The following is a 10,978-nucleotide window of genomic DNA, read 5'->3' as shown; positions in this document are numbered from 1 at the left end:
TTGAATGTCAGCAGACAGCAAGAAGCCTCCCAGATCTCCAGATGCATTTGAGATATCAAAAAAGTACTCCAGAGTGTCGTTCAGCATGGGGGGCAGTAGAAAATGAAGGCTAATCATGTTTTGGGTGTATTATTCCTTTAAAGCAGGGTTTTTTAACCCTGGTTTTAGATGTTTCCCAGCATTCACACACCTGCTATCAATCAATAGCATAATATCAGGCTGAACAGCAATCATCTGAATCAGGTGTGTTGAAGCTGAGAAGCATCTAAAACCTTCAGGGCAGTGTGCATTAAGGACCAGGGCTGGAGAAACATTAAAGGACATCAGCCCATCCCTCCTCCGTCCCTGAGCCGCCGGGTTCTGAGCCGCCGGGTTGTGGACTGGCCTCCCGCCTTGCCTTGTGTTGAACCGCCATGAAGCAGCCTTGGCTTCTATAGATCTTCTCTACCTTTCTCGGTTAAACTGTGATGAGTTTCACTGGTTTTCATTGGTTAAAACGTCCATGTCTCCACTGCTGTTTGCTTCTGCTTACCCGTCTGCTTTTTGAAAACTTGATCTAAAGGTGTTTCCTGTCTGAAGTTTGAGCTTTTTTAAATCCTGACACGGGGCTCCACCCTGCAGGACAAACACAGACCCTCACCTGGTTTGTTGGATAAAGTTTCTGTGGAGGATGTTTGATTCCCTTTCTTTAGATTCAATGAGCAGCAGCTCCATGGAGCCAATCAGGAAACTTGACTTATTCCTTTAGCAGATGATTTTCCTTTCCTGCTCGGTTGAAAGCAACCCTTTCATTTCCAGACATTTTGTTCCTGTTCTTAGATCAGTTCTCAGTCTTTCAGTTAGGGGTGTAAATAATAATCGTTTTGTATCGATGCATCGATCCAACAGCCGACGATCCGATGCATCGACACGTCCGCAAAAGTATCGATTCATGGTTTTTTTTTTTCCTCCGGTCTATTTTTATCCATTTGCTCCTGGATGTAATTCTCCCTCCCGTGCTGCGGTGGCGCTAAACCTATTTTGCCCTCCTACCTCGCTTCCTGGTTATACTCTTACAGCAGTGTGTTGCAGTGAGCTTGACACAGACATTTGTAAATAATGCTCAAAATTGAAGCGTGGTCTGAGCTACACGCTGTGGGTCTAGATACGGCTGAGGCGGCGAGGAAGTGGGGGCGAGTTTAGTCCGACGACGGAGGGACATGAGGGCCAAAAAGAGCGGAGATCCAGGTGGAAAGAGGGTCCCAGCGTTCTCGAGCACCTTGCTCTTCTAGCGGGTCAAACTTCACGAGTTGTTTTCTGCAGCACTGTCTGCGGTCAGCTACAATTTGGAAGAGGTGCAGTGGAGCGTCTGGAGCCAAGGTATTGCATTGCCCTCAGTGCAATCACTGATTTTCTGCAGTATTTTTTCATGCAAGTCCTTTCAGGATCTATACCGCAGGGGTATTATTATTTTTCAGTGAATGAGGTTTTAATAGGAATAGGTGGAGTGCAACTTTTCTACTTCTGTTATTTGCTGTTGTTTCTCAAAAAATACCTAACGATATGACAGCTTTCATTGATTTATTTGACTATTTGAAATTATTGTCTAGCCTGTAAGGTAAAAAAAAATAAAAATATTTACCAATTAATCGAATCGTTGGGTCAGGAAATCGATACTGAATCAAATCGCCATGATGGGTGTGATTTACACCCCTACTTTCAGGGAACTTCCTTCCTACACAGATTCCGTCTCTCCTGCATGTTTTTTGTTGGACTGAAGTGACTCCTGGCTTCTGTTGTTCTTCCTCTGTTATTCACCTGCTGCCAGCCATTAACAAGCACTGCGCTGGTGGCTGTACGGCCCTCTCTACTTCCTGACCTGCCTTGAATCCTCTTCCTGTGTGGNTTTGTTGGACTGAAGTGACTCCTGGCTTCTGTTGCTTTGCCTCAGTGATTCACCTGCTGCCAGCCATTAACAAGCACTGCGCTGGTGGCTGTACGGCCCTCTCTACTTCCTGACCTGCCTTGAATCCTCTTCCTGTGTGGATGTTTTCCGGAGCAAACCGATGCTCAGTCTGGGACCAGCTTCAGACCATGATTACAGTGGATGCTCTATCAGGACGTTTGTCTGGAAACAATAACTGCACAATGTGTCTCTGCCTCCATCTTTTCTTTTCCTGCTGTAGCTCCTTTGCAGCAGCTCTTGGTGTTGAGTTCTAGCTAATAAAAAGGACGGGGGGGTCATTAATGGCGTGATTTACTACGAGATGATAACTCACAGGTTTATCTTTAGAGCAGAGCAGCCATCAGAGTAGCTGCTGAAAGCTTCTCATGGTTGGAGGTCATTTTAAAAATAACTGCTATTAAGGCTTAATGAAGCCGTCCGGATGGAGAGCTCCATCTCCTGCTGCTCCTTCACTCACTGATGGATCCATCTTTGATATCTACAGATGCTTCTTCAGTCTGCAGCCTGTGGGCCCTCAGCCTGTCGATCTGCAGCCTGTGGGCCCTCAGCCCAGGAACCCGTCACTGACCTCTCCTGTCCCCCTCTCTTTGTTTCTGCAGTGTGAAGCGTCCAGCAGGCATGTCCAGCATCCTCGGTCAGATTGGAGGAAAGAAACAGAAGATGAGCACGCTAGAGAAGTCCAAGATGGACTGGGACGCCTTCAAATCCGAGGAGGGCATCACCGAGGAACTGGCCATCCACAACAGAGGCAGAGAAGGGTAGGAGGCTCCAGGGACCCATTCAGTCCTTCCTAGAGCTGGACGTCCTGAAACCAGCTGGAGACGAGTCTGAGCCGTTAGGAGGCAGCGTGGTCAGCTGAGGGTTCCTGTCCGTCACCTTCTCTCAGTCTCAGTAAAAGGCTCTAAAATCTCTAATGTTTAATCATTTAAGGCAGATCAGTCTTTAAAAATGTTTTCCTTTAATGACGTTAGCAGCGGATGTAGGGCTGGGCGATGTATCGAATAAACGCGATGTATCTGGAGTTTCCCCAAGCACGAATGACTCCATCGCAGCCATCAAGTGCAAATTCGCATAACGACGTTAATCCGTCTGCATCTATTTCACTGCCAGTCTTATTTTTCTCCACACACTTCGAATGCATCATAAATCCCTCCTCCAAACAGGATTATTTTCTCGCAAACTACAGCAACCGGCCAACGAATTATTGCGACAGTAGGTGTCACAGCTGACCGATATACGGCAGCGGTTTGGATTTCACGCCGAGGACGGCGATCAAAAGGCGCTAATTTTTAAGAAGTGTTGCAAAAACCATTACTGCAAAGGGCAGAAGTATAAACTTATTCCAGCACCTAAAAAGTCACTGGCTGCAAAATGAAGAATGTTGTAAACTCTGCATGTCAGCGTCTCACCGCTCGCCAATTAAAACGTTCAATCAATCAGCTGTGAAGCCGATGGCGGCGTTTGAAAAATCGATCCCATATGAGAGAAACAGGAAGAGATGGAGGGAAATCGCAGACGCTGTTTATGACGTTATTTAAATGTTTATTAGATGCTCTAACAGCTGATGTTCACAGGTTTTAAAGACTTTTTCTAAACTTAGCAATGTTCTCAAATTTATTACTTTTTGTGCTTCTTTAAAATTCCCAACAGGTAAAGATCTAAAGCGCTAATAGATGCTCTGATAATGATCTCATTTTTGGACTTTATTTCCACTTTTTTTTGTTTATTTAGGTCTTTTAGTTTTAACTTTTTTCTGCTTTCTTTATTATGCACAAAAGAGCCGGGGTTTTTTTTGTTTTGCATTTTATTTATTATTGCGTGTTTTTGCTTTGTTTCCTGTTTGCTGGGATCTTGTTTAAGGTCTAAAACTGACACCCAAACACATCATGGGGCAGAATTATTAGTGAAAAGTTGTTTAAAATAAAGCAAAATGAAATTAAATTTTAAACCAAAAGTTTGAATGATCAGTGCAACTTTCTGCACTCTATTGTTTTTGAAGCTCATTTAAACACATGGTGATATATATGGTGCATATATAGCCCTAATATATGGCCCAGTTCTAACCGGATGGGTCAGTGAGGCTGAAGTTTTTGTGTTTTCAGGTATGTGGAGCGGAAGAACTTCCTGGAGCGCGTGGACCATCGGCAGTTTGAGCTGGAGAAAGCGGTCCGACTGAGCAACATGAAGCGATGACACGCCGGCGGTCCGCAGACGGACGGAGCAGTGCGGCGTCTGAATCCCTGGGATTGTTGGTTCCTCCTGGCAGGTTGGATTCTGCTCCTGTAATGAGATCCATCTGGGTCTGAGGCTCCTGCCTATTTCAGGCTGGGTGTATAAATAGGCTCCTGGAGCCTCGGCCTGCTTCCTGCTCCCAGCCAGAGATGAACGTCTCCTGCTGCTCAGGTGTGAACATGGCTGCTCCGTTCGTCCAAGGATCAGATGAAAACATTAACTGGTTTCTGTTGGTTCGTGTTTCGGGTCTCATCGTCACACAACAGTCGGAGCTTCCAGAAGAACCGGAAGCGGATCTAGATTAGAACTCTGTTCTGGAGGGTTGGACCTAAACTGCAGCTCATGTTTAAAAAGCTCGGTGACCTTTGAAGGTTAAATCTGTGGATTTAACGACTCTTTGCTTTTAAAGTGATCCAAACATTTGCTCTCTGGATGTTTAAACGTCTTCCTCCTCGGCGGGCCGCCTCAGAACCAGCGTGGCACTGACCGCTCCATCAGGAGGATGATGATGATGATGATGATGATGATTAGGGCAACGGTATCCATGTATTTAGGAATGACTCTGGTACCGCGGCGCTGCTAACACCGCTAACCTTTCTGTCGCCCAGTTATTCAATGTTTTTCTGTTTGGAGCCGCTGGCTGCAGAGTTTCCCTGGTTTTAGCTCCTGAACGAGGACCATTCAATAAGTCCTGCCCCCGACCCACTTCCTGTTGTTAGAGCAAGCTGAACATTTGCACCTACAACTGTTTATATCTCTATAGATTAATTGGACAATTCCAGCTGTGAAGTAACTGCGGTTTCTGATTTACAGGCGTTTGAACTGAGTCAGCTGTTTGTGTATTTGAAAGGTCGCCCACCACGGGAGACTTAGTGATGATGCTCCATCATCTGACCTTGTAAAAGATGTTGCAAGGTCGTATGATGGGGCGTCGTCACCGTAAGTTACTTTAATTTGATCAAAAGTCTCCCATGGAAACATCCTTTCAAATACAAAAACGCCTGCAAATCAGAATCCACCATTAGTTCACATCTGGAATTGTCTAATTAATCTACAGAGATATAAATAGTTGCATATGCAAGATTTCAGCTACATCAAACTACTAGAAGTGGGTCAGTATGGAAGGAAAACGGTCTCATTGAAATCTGCCCATTTTTGGACGCCAAATTTTAAACAAATTCTTTTAACACCTCATTTTAAACAGAATATTTTTACACATTGAATTCCTTACACTGTTTTTATCCGGGATTTTTTTGAAGGTGAATTTTCACTAGATATAAATTTAGTGTGAGAAATTTAATGTGTAGCAAAATTCAGTGTTTAAAATGGGGTTTATCAAAAAAGGTCAGATTCCTGTTTTTCTGCCGTAGGTCGGGGGCGTTACTTATTGAACATCCTGACATGGAGACGTTTCTCCTGACCAGACGATCATCTTCCTCGGCCCACGGTTCCTTTAGAACCAGAATTCATTGTTTTTTTTATGTTAAAGCCGTCCCCAGACCTTCCTCTGATGTCAGAGCCACAGTTTGTGAGGAGAACCAGGGACTCCAGGCAGCATGGATGTCGATCCTCAGTGAAGCTCCGTCACAGCTGGCATGGTTAGAAATGGCGTTTTCCTGGTTACCCGATTGGTTTCTGCTCCCTCAGAACAAATACATCAGTTTGGAATAAACTTCCAGTGGTTCCAGGTTTGTGTCTTTGGCAATAAAAGCTTTCATTAAAAAAACTTCAAGCTTCACTTTTTTCTTTTCAAACAAGCAAACTGCTGCTAATTTGAACCTAGAAATGCTTCAGGAGCTTCTTCCACATAACGAAGGAGGTTATGAGGAAGAAGCAGGAAAACTCTGCATCTACATGACGACAGGCTGTCTGCAGGCGGAGGCGTCCTGAGAGCACAGACCCTCCGTCCACAGCCAGGCAGAGGGACGTCTCACCTGGCACAGGAAACTTTTAGGGTTTTATAGATTTTATTCATGTTTGATCAGAATTAAAACCATTTCAGACCAGATCTCCTGAACTGATTGTTTTTCCTCCATGAGAAATAGGATCAGCTTCAGCAGGTCTGACCTTCGTCTCCATTCCGTCTCATTTAAAAATTATCTTCATCTCAACAAGCTCTTCCTCAGTGGAGCTGAGAAAACCAAGGCTATGAGATGTGGTTTTTAAAGCCTTTTTATTGTTTCTAAATGAAAAGGCATTCTGAAGAGAGGCGATCAAACGACTGAGGAAGACGCCGCTTATACTGAGATCAGTTGGAAGGAAGAAGTGCAGGCTGGCAGGAGCAGTGGAGTAATGGCAGCTCACCCCCAAATTCCACATACTCCAGCGCTCCGCCCCGCTCACCTACGTCGTGCCAAGTACTTGTCATGTTGACCAATGAGAGCTGCTCCACATCCACCGCTACTCCTCCATCCTTCACAGTCAAAATACGGAGCTGAGCTATTTTTTAGCTCCGCAATTCCAATTATACCAAACAGGAAAAAGAATGACAAGAAGATCCAGTTTGTTAAATTAAAATTTAGTAACGATGGATCAGTAAATACAGATTAGAGCGTAATTCACATATATATATATATATATATATATAGTTTAATAGTGGTTCCTAGAATTTCTAATTCCAGTTTTCCAGTTCACCAGATCATCCAGTCAGATTGATTCAAAGTTTTCTATCTAAGGAAAACCAGCTGATTGCATCGACTCATTGACTCTTCAGCAATCCCTCACACTAAGCATGCTTGTAGCGACAGTGGAGAGGAAAAACTCCCCTTTAACAGGAGGAAACCTCCAGCAGAACCAGGCTCAGTGTGAGCGGCCATCTGCTGAGGCCCACTGGGGTTCAAGGAGACAGAAGCAGACATAGAAAAAGAAGCATAGATACAAAAGGCTACTGTCAACCAGCTCCACAGGCGGCCCCGTCCAGGAAACACACAGCCAGGCAGACGAGCTCCGAGCCAGCTCCCATGTCAGAGGATGAAGAGAGCACATCCAGTTAGTCACAGTCAGAGAAACAGGACTACACTGAAAAACAGGCCAAGCTCCAACATCTAGAAACAAAGGAGTTGATGGCAGCAGCACAGCTGATATTTCTCTCCAGGATGGAGTCACAGCCAAACAGGAACAGACCAGATGAAGCTACTATGAGAAAAAGCAGAGAGAGCAGAACGCTAGAGATTGAACTAACAGATTCTGCAGAGTGGGAGAATAGAGATAGAATGAAGCAGAATGATGAAGAGGGGTCCCTATGTCCTCCGGCAGTCTAAGACTATAGCAGCATAACTAAAGAGATAGCTCAGGATAACCTGAGCCACCCTAACTATAAGCTTTATCAAAAAGGAAAGCTTTAAGATGGGGTAATGCATAAAATTCCACCGGTAAAATTTTTTACCAGCAGGTGGAGCCATTGCAGCTCCAAGCTGACGCCAAAACATCCAAACCCCACAGCTCTGGAACTGTTATAGCTAGAGGTCTAAAATTGTCTGCTTTTGTGGTTGACATGATGTAGAACAAATATAATACAATAAAATCTACTTTTTCTCAAGAATGACTTAATTACTGCTGTTCAAAAAAGACATGAGTCATGTTTAAACGAATGTAGCTTGGTCTGTGCTCTACTCACCCATTTTTAATTAGCTCCTCAGTTATGTGGGTAAAAATAGGCGAAGATTACCCAAAATGAGGTGGATGTTAAAAGGTTAAAAATCTAAACTCCGCTTTTCTTTAAATTAGTGCATTTGTTCTTGAATTGAGGAGGAAAATGAGACACTTTGCCAGTGGAACAATTTCAAGTGCATAATATCTAATTATCTTGTTTTAAGACAAAAAAAAAACCTAATTTCCATGGCAAATAATTTTATTAACCCGCTCAGATTAAGGTTTATTAGACTTAAAGCCATTTCTAGATCTTTTTTGCAGTGTGGAAATGCTCGGGTTATTTCTCCTAGTCGGTGCTCCTGCTTTCTGCAGCTCGGCCCCTTTAAGGCTGGACTGGATCCTCCTGGAGGAGCTGCCAGCAGACGGAGCAGCGCGTCTGAGCGCAGCGCTCCCAGCTGCGTCATTTTCCAGCTTCTTCCTGAGGAGGCTGCAGGATAGAGGGACAGACAGACTGAGCAGGGGGGGAGGTCTGCTGCTCTATGGAGGTCTGAGCTGCAGACCGTCTCTTTCGGTCAAATAGAAGAAGAGGAAAACGATCCAGCGGCGTCTGCAGGAACGACTGACAGCAGCAAGATGTCCGTTCCTGTGAGTAACCCTGATCAGATCAGCTGCATCCTGCAAACACACCCACCTCCTCTCATTGCACTGGCTGCTGCTCCTGCAGAGGCTCTGCAGCTCCTGCCAGGCTAACAGCTACATGCTGGCCTCTATAGGAGCAGTCAGACCATCTCCTCTCTGCTGCACACTTCCTGTCAGCACCCTGATGATCCTCTCGGATCTGCTGGAGCTTGTTTTCTTCCTCCTTATCACATTCCTCATATCTGTGTGTGTGAGCTGCTGTCTTGGGATCAGAGTGAGGACCTGGGCTGTTTTGCAAACGGTTTGGTTTAATTTAGGTTTAGGAAGAGGAATGCACTGGATATGGCTGTGGTCAGGGACGGATTTAGGAAACGTGGGGCCCTAGGCAAAGACAGGCAGGGGCCCCTCTGAATGTAAAAGACAACACATAAAACAGACCCATTCTACAGATAGATAAATGTTAATAGAATAGACATCCATTATCTGTTCTAGGTTGTGTCGCTCTCTTCTTGTCCCTTTTCTTCTTGTTTTCCTCTCTATGTTTTGTACTCAGCTGACTTTTCATGCTGTCTCTAAAGGAATGAAAGATTTTTTCCAAGCACTAAGCTCACTTAGCTGATTGCTCCTTCCTGTGTTTCCAAAAAGGCCAAAGTAAATAACCCAGTCCTTCTTTTCACTGTAGACAAGCCATGATCTGCTTCTCTGTTCTCCATTTTTCATTTGGATGAAATAATAGCTGCATGAATCATGACAGCAGACAAGATAGAGGAGAGCAGGAGGCAGGGTTACCAATCTACTTGCTCTGGTGAGCAGAGTTCACTGCTTTTAGATGTTGTCTCCAAAGTTTCCAGTAGCAGAAAAAAGTCTCTAGATTTGGCGCTAGGAGCTTTTTAGAAATCAAAGTTCTAGAGGGGTCTGAAAAGTGGCTAAATATAGCGACTAAAGCGCTAAGTTAGCAACACTGCTCTTTGCATGGTTTGTTTTCAAATGGTTTGCTGCTGTCTGTTTGGACCTTTCTGAACATGTGCAGCAAATGGACTGATCCAAGATGGTGGACACTGAATGGGGGGGCTGAGACACACTTAATATTATCAGCATTCTGATGGCATTTTAACCAAAGGATTTTTATCAAAAACATAATTAATGTGCAGAAATAAGGAATAGTTGTATTAACCATACATGGAAACAGAGTTTCAAGGGGCCCTAGCTACTGCCTAGTATTGCCTAATGGTAACCCCCCCACCACCCTGCTCTGGTTCATGTCAGGGTTAGGGCAGAGAAAGGGTTAAAAATGACTGAGAATCAATGGGAGTCAATAGATGGTCCTCTGTACATATAGCTAGGCGATAATGTGTGTGCTGGGGGGGGCTTCTTCATAGTTTAGTTTAATGTGAATCAGGTGAGGCCATAGAAACTGTTAACATGGATGGAAATCAATGCAAAGTCCTCAGTAAGTCTGTGAAAAGCAGGTGTGTGTCTGTCAGTTTTTTATTGCAAAGTATTTGCATTTAATGCACCAAGGAAGGTTTATCGTCTGTAATCTCTGTCATTATAGTCGGCAGCAATAAACTGCAGACAGGATGCTGCTTAACCTCTTAACATCCTCCTCATTTTGGGAAATCCTCGCCTATTCTGCATCCCCAAATGGAAAAGCAAATAACTGAGGAACTGTGAGCCCAAATTACATGTGTTATACATCATTTAAAAGCTAACACCCTCTAGTTTTTGAATATATACATGGAAATTTAGTGAGTAAAACACCCAAGCTGCATCAGTTCAAACAAGACTCAAAGTAGTTTTTTTTATTCTTGAAAATAAAAGGTCTTTTTTTGAACAGCAGCAATAAAGACATGCTTGTTTTAGCTTCTTTGTCATGGTACATTTTGACGTGCTGCTATATCTGTGTTAATTGTGCTTTGGTGCTCGCTGTGTCCATAAAATTAACTAGGTGGTTGAATTGTGGAGAATCTAAGCTTTCCAACAATGTCTAACACCTATATTGATAAATATTTTACCGCTGTAATTTCCATACATTCGGAGTTATTAATTGTAAACCCTTTAAAACGGTTCCCCGGTGACCCGGTGGGCTTTGAGAGGTTAAGACACAACATGGATTTATTTTCTTCCTTTAATTTTGTGTTTTGTTCAGAAGTTATGGTTAGTAGTTAGTTATCTGACCTGCAGTTGATAACCCCTCTAATCAACTGCATTTGAAATCTAACCACAGCTTAACAAAACAAATTTTTCAAATCAGAGGTCTCTGTTTTTCTCACATCCACAGAAGCAAGATGCTGGCTTTCTCACTCCAGCCCTCTAGGTGGCAGTAGTGCTGTTAACTGAAAGTTCAGAGGGCGACGCCCACTTTTCCACTTCTGTTCAAGTTGATCAAACATGATCCAATTTTTGTTTTTCCACACCTTTCTATAGAGAAATTCTTCTAAAATAAGTTGCTAGCATTAATAACTTCAGATTTTTCAATGTCAACTACAGATTCTGCAGAGTGGGAGAATAGAGATAGAATGATGAAAAAGGGGTCCCTATGTCCTCCAGCAGTCTAAGCCTATAGCAGCA

At 43.8% G+C, this 10,978-nt stretch overlaps 2 protein-coding genes across 3 annotated transcripts in view; both read left to right on the top strand.

Moving 5' to 3' along the window:
* The window catches only part of cfdp1 (craniofacial development protein 1), a 13,547-nt gene extending 9,023 nt beyond the window's left edge, over positions 1-4,524 (top strand). Inside the window, exons 6-7 of the mRNA XM_015393532.1 lie at positions 2,545-2,703; positions 4,048-4,524. Of these exons, the coding sequence (XP_015249018.1) occupies positions 2,545-2,703; positions 4,048-4,138 (250 nt within the window). The 3' untranslated portion in view covers positions 4,139-4,524. The remainder of the gene's footprint in view (positions 1-2,544; positions 2,704-4,047) is intronic.
* Positions 4,525-8,271: 3,747 nt separating this feature from the next.
* bcar1 (breast cancer anti-estrogen resistance 1) overlaps positions 8,272-10,978 on the top strand; it is an 88,304-nt gene continuing 85,597 nt past the window's right edge. The window contains exon 1 of one of the 2 annotated variants that reach the window (XM_015393531.1): positions 8,272-8,413. In XM_015393531.1, the coding sequence (XP_015249017.1) occupies positions 8,402-8,413 (12 nt within the window). In that variant the 5' untranslated portion in view covers positions 8,272-8,401. The remainder of the gene's footprint in view (positions 8,414-10,978) is intronic. The other variant, XM_015393529.1, reaches the window with a different exon arrangement.

This window comes from Cyprinodon variegatus, unplaced genomic scaffold, assembly GCF_000732505.1.
Source record: "Cyprinodon variegatus isolate N-32 unplaced genomic scaffold, C_variegatus-1.0 Scaffold646, whole genome shotgun sequence".
NCBI lineage: Eukaryota > Metazoa > Chordata > Actinopteri > Cyprinodontiformes > Cyprinodontidae > Cyprinodon > Cyprinodon variegatus.
This window is presented reverse-complemented; position numbering and strand designations above follow the sequence as displayed.